We start from the raw sequence: 13,545 nt of genomic DNA, 5'->3' as shown, positions 1-13,545 counted from the left end.
CAGGAAGTTAGAAAATAGCTGTTTGTCCACAGCACGTAGAAGCAAAAATATCCACGTAGGTTCACGTTTATCGTTTCATAAACAACGCGTCTGTTTACTCATGAAAGCCCCTCAGTCCTCCATATGCCTCCTCGCGTGGGGACTCGGTGTTACTCTCGTCGGTTTCGAAAAGGAAACAGAAACCTATCGAGGTGAAGCATCCATCTTGAAAGTCTACACCGAACTGTGTTGGCGAGGCAGCTGCTGAAGCTATGCTGAAGCTAGTTTGCGCCTGCGGCTCACTTCTCCTGTGTGTGTGCGTGTCCGTTTTTTTCCTGTCCCTTTCCCTCCTCTTCGCAAAGAAATACTGATTTATAACAACAAACAAGCTAACACCGTGGGGTTATGTTTGAACGCTAACTCGTTATCAACCGGTTTGATGGGTTATATGACTGATTGAACACCGTAGCACAGTTTAGATAAACTACAGGAGGTGCGGTGGTAGTTATGGAGATTAGTGATAATACGTCTTTAGCACGTTCCCATGAAATTTAGTTTCCCGGAAAAACCTGTTTACCAAATGCACAGGCAAACTCACGGTAACTTAACTAATCACTATAAAAACTACACGAACTGTTCCGTAAACTAGTGGAAATGTGTAGCTGCCTGTTTAGTTAAAAAAAAAAAAAAAAGGGAGGGGGGGGGGGGGGGTAGTGGTCTGCATGACTCTATTTAAAAGGTTTCTCTGACTGCTATGTTATGTTGGGCATCTTTGCCTATATCACTATCAAAGGTTACAGCACCTAACTAGTAACCTGGTTTGAGTACCCTACTTCATTGTGATTGGTTTTTTTTACATGTGGGACATTGCAAGTCCATAGTTCACCCTTTGAGACACATGACAGCCTAGTTCCTCTGCCCATCTGTTTGTTCCTCTCATTATACTAAGAGCATGTGTAGTGCAAGTTCACCCTGTGAGCTGAACAAAAACAAATATTTGATATCTGCCTTTATCTCGAAATAGCCTTTCTGCATACTGGATAAAGACACAGCTTCCTAGTTTGACAAGTGAAGCCAGTGCAGAAGTGCTTCGAACCTGCATTCTTTTTAATGGCCACCTGGGGTGGTAGCTGTGGTTCCAAAAACACTTATGCTGCATTCAAAATAACTTAGATCGTAGATGTCGGAACTCGGGAATGGCATCGCTCCTGAGTTAGCGTATTCCAGAAAAAGCGAGAAAAAACAGTATTTGCTTTTTCAGATATCACAATAAATATGGCATAATACTTACTTTCCCTAAAAACACTGCTACACCTATCCATGGATAAAGCCTGGTTTTACAGTTTTGCTACTGTTTATGGTCCGTGCCACCATGTTGGATTGTTAACGTCAAGTTCAAATTTTGATTGGAAACTCAGAAATTCTGACTTCCCACATCTGACCATTGCAACATCTCCCTCTTTATAATCTGTAAATCTCTGAGCTTCTGTTCTGATATAGAATTAAAACAGTGATAAACAATGACACAATTTTACAGCCGTGTCTTCAGCCAACCTTTGGTGGCAGCAACACAACATGCCAGGTTGCAAAAATTGAGATATGCAGCACTGGCAGAAGTGGTGGCTTGTGACAGTGGATGTGACGTCAATCAAGTAAATATGAACACAGGCCTAGAGGCCTATCTGTGACTTTCTGGCAGCACCCACTCATTAGGGAAGAATGAGTATTTCCCAACTGGCTGGAAGAAATCCTCCTTGTTAGCATATTGCTGTTGTCCCAGTTTGCATGGGAGTGACAGACTTGTCTACGGACACGTTGTAAACCAGTTGTGCCTTTTGAAAAAAAACTGGTGGCAGCACTGAGGCACAGCTTTTACTCTGAAGGTGAACCTTTTAAATTTCAGGTTTTACTATCACTGGACTAGTAGTTTTTCAGTAGTTTTCTTTTTTTTTTCAAATATTTGTAGTACATGAAAAATTAATGGCAACCACGGTTATGTTACTCACTCATTTTGGGTTGTACTGTATAAAACATGAATAATTTTGCCATTTGAAGTGCCAGAAAGTATATTGTCCAGAATAATGTCACGAGCTAATGATTTGTGATTGACAAGTCGTTAGCCAATGCAATTTCAGTCTGATCTGCCCCTCTTCATAACAAAGGGTTTCAAAACACCAAAATGGCAAAAATGCTCATCACAAGGCTTCAAAACAAGACTTCACAAACCAGTTGGCAACTGCAGGAGTAGCTATGTCTTTTATACTGTCTATGATCAACATACAAGCAAATAGTATTGTATCACTAAGTGTGTAAATGGGTTTTTACACAGAAAGCAATTTGGTTGCCATGCATCACTTTGTCACAGAGGGTTCATTGCTAGCGGGCATTCAAGGCTTTGGTTGCCTAGCCCTCTATTTTATTTACCACAATGTCATATGTCAACCTACATAGTATTACATTAGACCCTAGTAGTAGGAAGATGTTGCAAAAGTTTCATTGTTAGATATTGAAAATAAAAAGCAGAGAAGCTGTATTAACCAGATGGAAACTTCCAAGGCTAAAATATGAAGCTAATGTTAAAATGGCCAAAGCTACAGTTCTTTTTGACCACTAGGTTGCTAGCTCCCCATACTTACAGAATCTCTGCTGTAGTGCTGACATTACTACAGAAATACCTGTTTACAGCCTGATACAAGCACAGTTTTGGTCTCTGTACCTCGTTTTCCCACATTGAAAATGTGAATTTTTGGTGATTCTTGATCTTGGGCTTAGAGTTTCAAGTCAAGCTACTGTTGATTGCAAATGTTTAAATGTTTAAAAAGAAGGTCTTTAAGAATAATCTTCCCCCACCTTGCAACATTTTTGATTCAAGGGTTTTACAGGAAATAAACAGTCACATTGACTTCCTCTCTTGTGTTAATTTATTCTTTGTGTTCTGCTTGTCTTCTTAGACATGACAAATGGCTTGAAAGCGGCCAGCAAAGGCAGAGCTATGGCTAGTGATGTGCAGAAAAGCATGTATGCACGTTTTTCCAGGTAAGTAACCATGACGGAATCTACATGGCTACAAGGAACAAACAGAAGTTACATGATGAACCCAGCCTGTGAGTGGATGGGAGAATGACACAATTGGAGAAGCTATGCCTTTGTTATGGCTGTCACTTGTAGCTTGTTCGGCTAAGCTAATTGTGAAATGACAAATAAAGAAATGCTTGAACCACAGTATAAAAGCTGACCTCCATGATCAAGATGCACTGGTGTCTGATTACAGCACTCTGTAAAGGTAAGTGACTTCTATAGAAAAAGCCTTGGAAACCCTAACTTTGGAAAAACAGACGCTAACAAAGTCAAAAGATATTAAAGATATATTGACAAATAACAATGCTTCTAGAAGAAAATCTTTTGGATAGATGAAACAAAATGAGAAACTTTTGATAAGTGAAATTGTGTTTTTGTTCACAGAAAATAATAAAGTAAAAATGAATGCACAGCACGAAGATGAAAAAAAAGAAGAAGAAGAAGAGTGATATCAGAAGTTTATCAGCTCGTTCTGAAGAACGACATGCAGTGTCATAATCACAGGACATGGCTGCACAAACAGCATAATGACATGCATCTAAAAACAGATATGAAATAAGCAGAGTCTCACAGGCATTTGGGAAATGTGATCCATTAAGCCTGAGAGGAGGTGACAAGTGTTCTGAAGAAGAGTCACACGATGGTGAGAAGTGTACATGTCTGATAAACGGCTTCAAAACACACTGCTGTGTGGTTGCTGATTGATGCTTATGGTTTGCTTGTTTAAGGAACAACAAGCGCTGACAAACATACATTGCTACAGTGCGTGTGTGTGTGCTCACGGTCTTAAAGAAGACAAGAACTGGAGGCCTTGTCACTGCAAGCTGATACAACGTAGCTTCTCCGTCACATCGTCATTCATGATGGTTGGTGAATGATTGCAGTGGTGTGACATTGTCTGGCAATGGAAAACACAACCACTGATCGCTAATTTTATATTTCTATAAAAGCTCTGCCTTTAGATATAACGTGTAAGTATGAGAAGCTAGCAAGCGTGCTCACTTCAGCAAAAATCTTTCCAACACAGTTCACCTGGAGTCTGATCTTTCTTCACATTTTGTTGATAATTTTTGTTTAACCGTGAAGGCCAAAAATCTTACATGTTCCACCTTTACTACAACCTCCTGTGTAAAAGATTTACTATAGTGCAGTGCTTAGTTATTAATGCTCAACTCAGCAGTCAAATATGGAGTTTCTAGGCATGACAAAAAGAGGAAGACTACAGCAAATGAGGACACGCAGAAGGTTGGTGTGACAGAAGACGATGCTGGGGATACGATAGGATCGAGAGAGATGAAAGCTGAAAGAGGAAGTTTAATTTTTAATGCTTCAAGAGGGTGTCTCCAGAAAAACAAACAAACAAAAAAACTAAAATCTAAAAAAATTGGTTAAATGACTTTTCCCTTTCCATTGTGGGGAAGTGGTAATTGGGTGGCTATTGGTAAGTTCTGTGGCCATACAAATAGCTACCAGAATGAACCCACTAATAACCACTGTTACCATCAACCATGAAGTATAGGGTGCAATCCATCCCACAGGTAACCTGTTTACTTAACCTTATCCAACCTAGGAGTTGCAATTGAAATATAAAATAGTACAACCACCATAACACTTAAGTGAAATCATGAGTTAATGTGTCATGCTAGCTAAAGCTCGCCAAGCTAGCTCTAAACAGGCACATGCCATAAATGAATAAAAAACAGTTCTTTACATCCCACATTATGGACAGCGATGTAAACCTTTGTTATTCACTAGGTAAAGTCATTAGATAAAGTAGAGAAACTGAAAAAGGAAGCTAACATGGAAGTGCGAAAAACTGCGGTTGACTCCAGAAGTGAGGCAATTCACGCTATGTTAATACACCATTTTTAAAGGATTACAAAACATGTTTACACTTTAGTACAAAAAACAATTTACACATTTTTATAGGTCATCCAACAGGATAATGGATTGATAGATATCACGTTATTATGTAAACAGATATTAGTCTCCTGTTTGTAAACTGTTTCTTACTTTTAAGAAACCCCTGATCAGACACAGTGTCAGCCAAAGGTTTCCCGGATGAGGAACCGAGGCAGAACAGTACACTGTTTATTAACAATTTGTGCATTCGACACAGTTCAATAAATTACATTTTTTGGGATATAGTGTGTGGAGAGATATTTGCAGACAGTGACACTAAGTGACACTAAGATGACAAACATCTTGTTCCTGATTGCATTATTGCTTTTGTGCTCAGCCGGTGGTGTCCAAAAAGTGATTTCCAATGTTTCCATGTTGTTGTTTTTTTAATCTGTGTTTATAGGCTGCAGTCAACAGGAGTTGTGAAGGGGTTGTATAAAAAAAGAAGATAAAGAAATTATATGTTTTTTGTTCTCTGTGTTCTACATTATAGTCAGTCAAAAGCTACAATCAAAAAACTGATTGCAGCTTCTACAGTGTGTCAGGAATGTTCTTTCTGGCTCAAAATGAATCATAAGACTCATAAGTATCTCATAAGATAGGTTTGACAGAATATAGACCAACATTTTCAATATTTACGGGTTCTTTGTTTTTTGGGTTTTTGTTTTTTTTTGACAAAAACCAGAATACACTTTCTATGACGACACTGGGATTTGGTCTACATCTTTGGTGGGTTTTTTTCCATGTTGCATCACAAATAGCAACTTATGCTTCCAAAAATGAAAAACACCAAGGCTTCCCATTGCTCTGTCCATCTTTTACATACAGTCTATGCTTAGAATCCACAAAATGGATTTTAAAAATGTGCTACGCAAATAAATACATATGTCCTATTATTCTGCATTACTAAAGAACCACAACATCTACAAATGTATATAAATATATAAATGTGTGTGTGTGTCCTTTATTATTTTTATCTATCTGTAATAATCATAACCCTTCGCCTACATATCCCAGAATTCCCCGGCGTTGTTTATTTAGGCTAAACCTCAGCTGCTCAGACTCTGCACGGGGCTGCACGGTGTGTGTGGTAGTACTCGTAGTAATGCAGTCCTTTCGATTTTTGTTGCTTTGCTTTAAAATGAAAACCATGCTCGGCTGAATCTGCGTTGCTGACAGAGACAAAAACAGGAACATGAAATGGAGATCACACGGGCCAGACCGTCTTTGTATGGAGAAATCGGTAAGTAGCTTAGAGTTGGTGACTAACAGTAACCAAGACAGCAGTTTCAATAAGGAGTCTGCCGGTTATTAGCCCGATGATGCCAGCAGATCCTCGATTTATTAGCTTTTCATTTCGTGGAGACCCCCTTTCAGCTTCCTTTGACGATGCTGACCAAGGCTAGCATTAAGCCAGCATGGTATCTTAAACTGGTTGACGTTCATCTGAGAACATGACGTCGCACTTTAAGCTCGTTGCTGAAACCAGCAGGCATTGAACTGTCTTATTGTGCAACTGGTTCAGCAGTGGATCCATTATAACGCAAACCTCACACCATGTAAGACAAATACATGTGCTATTCAGATGGGTTGGGCCCTGCTCCACACGTGCAGAGCATTAGTATTATCTGTGTGATTTGTATTTAGGTTGTGAGAAAACACTTTCTCCCACTTTGTCACGTTCCCAAACCTCTTCTCCTTTCCTGTGCATTTGTCATCACTTTATGTTATTTAGTGTGTAACTCTATACAAAGTTGTATCGACATGGGATTAAGAGCTGCATGTTTTATGAGGAGAAGAAACACTCTGGCTCTTCTTTTAGAAAGAAGTAGTATAAACACTCATACACCCCCCCAACCCCCTTCCCTTGACTGTGAATAGATGCTCTTAGGTTTTGTTTGGTTTCACATCTTTGCAGCACACGGCCTTGGATTCTGGACAGACAGGTCAGCAGTGCACGAGGCTGCTGCACAAGGCAGGGCCTTCCAGTTGCAGCAGCTGATCGAGGGAGGTGCCGCAGTTAACATAGTGGCTGTGGACTCCATCACTCCCCTGCACGAGGCCTGTATACAGGGACAGGCCCAGTGTGTTAGACTGCTGCTGGATGCTGGCGCACAGGTGAGGAGGTTTTGTGGTGCTACCTGACTTTGGCGCGTCACTAGAGAATCAAGCACAGTTGGTGGCTTAGGTGGTAGCTCAACATGGTGCATGTGTGCTGTCATTACGGCCCTGTCCTTCAGGTGGACGCTCGTAACATCGATGGTAGCACGCCACTGTGTGATGCTTGTGCAGCTGGCAGTCTGGATTGCGTCAAGCTGCTGCTGGAGTATGGAGCAACTGTAAATCCCCCGCTGTTCACCTTCTCACCTCTTCATGAAGCCTGCATGGGAGGTGTGTGTTGTGCAACACAACATTGTGCATAATCATTTTTTAAGCCATGTCAGTTGATTAAAATACACTATGTTGCCAAAGGTATTCAGTCACACTTCCAAATCATTGAATTCAGGTGTTCCAATCACTTCCATCGTCACAGGTTCATAAAATCAAGAAGCTAGGCATGCAGACTGCTTCTATAAACATTTGTGAAAGAATGGGTCACTCTCAGGAGCTCAGTGAATTGGTGTGATATCCCTGAGAGGATGCCACCTGTGCAACAAGTCCAGTCGTGAAATATCCTCGCTACTAAATATTCAGCAGTCAACTGTTAGTGGTATAATAAAAAAGTGGAAGCAGCTCAGCCACAAAGTGGTAGGAGTTGTAAAAATCACAGAGCAGGGTCAGCGGATGCTGAGGCGCATAGTGCACAGAGGTCAGCAATTTTCTGCAGAGTCAATCGCTACGGACCTCCAAATTTCATGTGACCTTCAGATTAGCTCAAGAACATGGTGTAGAGAGCTTCATGCAATGGTTTTCGACCCCAGTTGGGGGTCGGCCCTTCCCGTTACAACATGACTGCGCACCAGTGCGCAAAGCAAGGTCCATAAAGACATGAATGAGCCAGTTTGGTGTGAAAGAACTTGACTGGCCTGTACAGAGTCCTGACCTCAACATGATAAAAGGCATTTGGGAAGAATTCGAGTGGAGACTGTGAACCAGGCCTTACGTGTCTCTCACAAATGCACTTCTGGAAGAATAGTCAAAAGTTCCCATAAACACCTAAACCTTATGGAAAGCCTTCCCAAAAGAGCTGAACCGTTATAGCTGCAAAGGGTAGGCTGACATTATATTAAATCCTATGGATTAAGAACGGGATGTAACTCGAATTCAAATTGGGTGTGCAGGCGGATGAGCAAACACTTTTGGCAAGATGGTCTCTCTAGTGGAGAAACGGTGCAGCTGTATTGTAACAGAGGCCTTTATGGCTCCGGTGGTGAATACAATGGGAATCACTGTTCTTAAAGCTGTAGCTCCACCTGCACAAATCCTCTCCATTGTATTTATAAAAAAAAACAAAAACTAGACGAGCAGGTTCACCGACTCTCTCACTGACCAGTGTTAAGACAGACGGTGATTGTGGGCGCAGCTTTGCAATGATGTAACTGTCAACGTGACTGAAACTGCATCCAGGGCCTGGGGCTTGGTGCTTGGTTTGTGACATACTCATTTTACAATAATAACTACAAAAGTGACACAGAGATGTTTGTTTGTTTATTTTATTTTTTTTTTTGCTCTTGTGGAATTTACTGTTCCCAATCCATCTGTCATAGAATCACCAAAGCTTCAGATAGCTCACCACACAGCCCAAGTCAAAAAGAGAACTGTATGCATGCACCTGTTAAAGGTATGTAGTTCATATGGATCAGAAGGACTACAAGATGTAGGACAAAATTGGAAAGTAGTCCTGGGGAAAAAGTCTTTGTGACCTTCAGGTTCTCTGTAGAAAGATGGAAGGATGCAGAACAAACCGCTTACAGACTGTGTCGCCTTGAGTTTCACAACTATTTTCAGCTTAATATTTATAAAGGATTTTCAAGCTAGAGGATAAGTACTTAAAGTCCAGCTGTGACTCTCTTAATGGTGTTACACATCGTTACAAATGCATTGAGAGGGACACCGAAAAGGACTATTTCTTCTGATACTAATAATTATTGCGGCTAAAATCCCAAATGTACCTACCTCCATCGCCAAAATTCGCTCAACTGCCGAACCTTTTAGGTTTATACAACTGGAATTAGTTATTTTCTGTGTTTCTTTTTTTTTTTTGTAAATATCAGGGAATTCAGATTGTGTTCAGCTCATGATCGATCAAGGAGCTCACATGGAGGCCCATGACTGCCACTATGGGACACCGCTCCATGTAGCCTGTGCCAGGCAACATTATGACTGCGCCAAAGTTCTCCTCAATGCAGGTGAGTCCAGAGGCCTGTACCACAAAGCAGGATTTGGGCTTATCAGGGTAACTTCAGGGTGGTTCACTTATTACCAGGTTATGTCGCCATGCTAACTTAACCTGTGAACCTGAATTCTCTGAGAATAGCATCACATTAGTGGAAGATCAGACCTGTGTGCTCATATAGTAGAAGGTTCTAAATTTTGTAATTTTTTTATTTTTTATTTGATGTTATATCGTTTTTTTGTTTCCCTGATGAGCATAATAAATTGCATTCACAAAATCTATAATGACTATAGATTATTGAATGCGACTTTATTTCTTGACATTTTTCCAGTTATTTTTAAGCTTCTGTAGCTTTAGTAGTAATCTGTTGTTCTAAAACAGAGCACCTCTTTGTACTTATGGTCTTTATATCACGTTTACATAGATTAGGCCAGCGTTTGGATTCTATTTTTATATTTATTCTTTACTGTCAGACCATTAAACACCACTGGGACTGCAACTCTCTCTTACACAATAGTTTAATGAAATACATTAATGGGACTAAGTCTTGGGCTACTCCTTATTTCTTTATATTTTTCTGCCAATTAGGCAGATATTCTTGTACTATCTTTTTGTAAAGTGGTCTTAAACAATAGTTCTCCAGGCTTGCCGAAGACCTTTCAAAGTTTTTCTTTGGATATTGGTTGCTTTTTCACTCATTTTCAGCCCAGTTCTTGTTTCTGACCTTTTTCATGGGAATATTTTCTTGCTTAAACCACTGAACACTATGAATCATTCAAGCATAAAAAAGACGAAACTGTGTCCAGTGTCCTGTTAGCCCTGAAAACTTTGGTATCTTTAAGGACTTTGTTACCAGCACCTTGTTGGGTAAAACACATAATTTCTTTATATTTCTTTATATGAATCTGTGTCAAATGCTAAAGATAACAGTTTGACAGACATAATATAGTATTTTGGATGTGAGAGATGGATCTGGCCTTTCAGGTGATCAGTTTTTTCAAATTGGGGGCAACAAGTCTCATGGAGTGACAATTCCAAATTGGTAATTTTTGGTTTGAATCATCAACATATACAGAGGAGGTCAGGAGAGAGGCATAACAATGTCCACAGCCATCTGTAAAACACGGTGGAGGCTGTGTCACGGTTTGGGTTTGCATTTCAGCCTGTGTTGTTGGAGATTGTTTTGAACTTGATGGATTTATCAATGCAATAAATTACCATCAGATTTTGATCCATCATGCAATACCATCTGGGAAACATTTGATTGGCAGCTGCTTGATAACATGACAATGACCCCTAATACACTGCCGATGCAGTAAAAACATACCTCGACAGAAAGCCACGCAATGGAGTACGGCCATGGTCATGGATTGGCCTCCCCAGAGCCCGGACATCAACAATATTGAAACAATGTGGGATCACCTCAACAGAATTTGGAACAAAAGGCATAGACATCCAAAGAAGAGCTTTGAATGTCCTTCACAAATCTGGAAACTATTCTTGAAGACTGCTTAAATTACTCCACCTACTACTTGCCTCACTTTACCCCATTTTTCTAGCAAAATATGAAGAATTGAGGAGTGGTTTGAGACTTTTGCACAGTACTCATGCATTCATATGGGACTTTTAGTACTAAACTACTGTATGGTAATTTTTCTGCTCACTCAGCTACTTTGTTTGATCTTGATGTTTTTACTTTAGTATAGTTGCCTCTCTGTAAAAATGAACCGCCTGGCTGCCAGTTCATAACAAGGTTCGTGTGACTGCATATGTTGTCGATATTAAGATTAAGTGAATTCAAATCACTGAAAATGATCTCATTCGACTCTGTCGTTTCCTCTGCGCACCAGGGCTTATGAAATTTACAGTTATGATGTACTATTCAGTCATCATGGATTAGAGATAAGACAGCATATCACACTATGCTAACACACACACAAAAAAGACTAATCAGCTGTTTTTAGAGCAGAAACAAAACATGCTGCATTACTTAGTAATGACAGCATTATTATAACCATGATATCATAGCTTGTTCCATAATAAAATCTGCTGTACATATAACATGTTAATGGCATGTAGGTAACTCTTAGTCTAAAACTTAAAATGGCATGGCATGCAGGGTACCAGCAAAGAATCCTAATGAAAGTTCACATTTTTTTTGAATAAGCTGAAAAATAATTTTCAGTACAGTCAAGTTTTATCATCACAGCTTAACCACAAACAGGACACATCATCTAAACATCTAAACACAGGAAGTTGACTTCTCTTCGTTGTTATGCGCAGCACTTTAGACTTTGAGCGTGGACCTTGTCTTTCAGTATGGATCCTATAATAATAATTGTATTAGTGGAGTAGTAGCAGCTACAAGCATACCCCACTGCATCTGAAGCTTCCTCTCTTGTCTGTACAGAGAGCTAGCTCAGTCTGTTTTTATGATTTCAGTTTAAAGGAAGGTTAAAACAATTTTGCAGCAAATTCTAGCTTCTGATGTGTTTTTTGTTATACATTTAGGCTAAAAAGACCAGCAAACAACATTGATAGTAATGGACTTACTGAAAAGGACCTGCAGCCATGACCAGGATATATATATCAATTTTTTTACTGTAATAATTGGTGTCAAATATATTTCTTGCTTTATAAAGTGATTATGATGTTGATAATTTCTATAAAAAACACAACCTTGGGCATCAGCAGCACTTTCCTCACTCTTAGAAGTTTGTTTTCCTTCTTGAAAGGGGCAAACGTGAATGCAGCCAAGCTCCACGAGACAGCTCTTCATCACGCAGCCAAGGCAAAAAACACAGATTTGATTGAGTTGCTTGTGGAGTTTGGGGGGAATGTGTACGCCAGGGATAACCTGAACAAGAAACCTATCCACTACACCACTCTGGGATCCCCATCGTATCTCTGCCTCGAGTTCTTTGAGAGTGAGTATCCACCTAGAGTACATCCTGTTTATTTTAGTCCATTAAGAACACTAGTGACGCATAACTTGAGATGGCTTTTTCTGTCTTAGATAACCCCCTGAGTTTACAGCAGCTCAGCAGGGTGGCAGTGAGGAGGATTCTCGGCAGAAGAGCGCATAAAGTTGTTTCTAGGCTGGACTTGCCCAATCGTATCATAAGCTTCCTCTCTTACATTCCGGCTCCAGTAATTGAAATTTAATCGCTGGTTGCATCGGCTGTTCCTGTGGCCCTTTCTTCTGAAAGTCATGTGACAGGAAGCTGGAGCTGGCAGCGATACCACACAGATGTCTTAACATTTCCCAAACTAGATGGGTGTATAGATTTTTATTTTATTTTATTTTTTTCAGTTAAATACGATGACTTTTTGTCTAAGCAAGCTGAAAATGGGATTTTTTTTTTTTTAAGGTCATAGCTACAGCAACAAATTATTTTGACAAACTGAAAGAAAACCCTGCAGTATTTAGCCCTGATGTTCGACGTAGTTGGCAAACTGCAGCCTCTGCATCAAATGAATGTTAGGTCCAATGTTTTTGTTTTTTTTTTAAATGCCCTTTTCCTCTAATTTCCTCCACCCAATACCGAGAAAAATCTCCGCACCTTCTATTGCTCAGGGCTTTGGTCCTTGCCAGGTTGTGCACAATTTTGGCAAGCGATTTGCTGCCATATGGGAAGACCGAAAGATGAATTTTTGCCTTTTAAGGCCATGCGCAGCAAGTGTCAACCTCACACAGGGGGTTTCCATATTTTAGATCTCCTTTCAGAACTGTGGGGGTGTGTGCCGACTTGTCTGGTAAGCTCCCGGTGTGCATTTGTTGCAACAGGCCAAGTTCCACCTTTAATATCCATTATTAGTAGTTTTGATTTCATGTACTTCCCCCTCCTAATATTGGGTCCACTTAAGCAGAAGTCGTGAATTGGTATCAGTATCGGAACGCACCAGAGGCTTTGGCAGCACCACTCATCATTTCATGATGTGTCGCTGTTGATATAACACCGTTTGCTTTGTGGAGTTTGACATAGTAAGAAAATACTTGTCTTGTTCTTGTTCTTGTGTGGATGTAAGTTTGAAAACCAAAAAAAACTAAAACCCTGCAATACTCCGTAATACTACATTAACTGTTTTGGGAACATGTGGTTTGATTACTAGGACTGCATCATTATATGAATTTGTGTATATTCTGTAAGTATTTATTTTTAATGTAAATTTGTACATAATACAGATGGTTCTACCTCTATCAAATCTGTGTAAATAAATACCAGATGACTACCAGATGAATTTAAAAA

General features: G+C 39.9%; 2 protein-coding genes across 4 annotated transcripts in view; one reads left to right on the top strand and one right to left on the bottom strand.

Annotated features, from left to right (window-relative positions):
* Nucleotides 1-616, bottom strand: part of tasor2 (transcription activation suppressor family member 2) — a 26,701-nt gene extending 26,085 nt beyond the window's left edge. For both annotated transcript variants that reach the window (XM_013270534.3, XM_019361740.2), the window contains exon 1: nucleotides 1-616. This exon is cut by the window's left edge and continues 204 nt beyond it. The gene's annotated coding sequence lies outside the window, so the exon portion shown is untranslated.
* The window catches only part of LOC100706466 (ankyrin repeat and SOCS box protein 13), a 15,049-nt gene extending 1,504 nt beyond the window's left edge, over nucleotides 1-13,545 (top strand). Inside the window, exons 2-7 of one of the 2 annotated variants that reach the window (XM_005450955.3) lie at nucleotides 2,931-3,262; nucleotides 3,442-6,202; nucleotides 6,878-7,077; nucleotides 7,200-7,350; nucleotides 12,031-12,222; nucleotides 12,312-13,545. In XM_005450955.3, the coding sequence (XP_005451012.1) occupies nucleotides 6,160-6,202; nucleotides 6,878-7,077; nucleotides 7,200-7,350; nucleotides 12,031-12,222; nucleotides 12,312-12,460 (735 nt within the window). In that variant the 5' untranslated portion in view covers nucleotides 2,931-3,262; nucleotides 3,442-6,159 and the 3' untranslated portion in view covers nucleotides 12,461-13,545. Of the gene's footprint in view, nucleotides 1-2,930; nucleotides 3,263-3,441; nucleotides 6,203-6,877; nucleotides 7,078-7,199; nucleotides 7,351-9,173; nucleotides 9,309-12,030; nucleotides 12,223-12,311 lie in introns of those variants that run through there. The other variant, XM_025909047.1, reaches the window with a different exon arrangement.

Source organism: Oreochromis niloticus, linkage group LG7, assembly GCF_001858045.2.
Source record: "Oreochromis niloticus isolate F11D_XX linkage group LG7, O_niloticus_UMD_NMBU, whole genome shotgun sequence".
In the NCBI taxonomy this organism is placed as follows: Eukaryota; Metazoa; Chordata; class Actinopteri; order Cichliformes; family Cichlidae; genus Oreochromis; species Oreochromis niloticus.
This window is presented reverse-complemented; position numbering and strand designations above follow the sequence as displayed.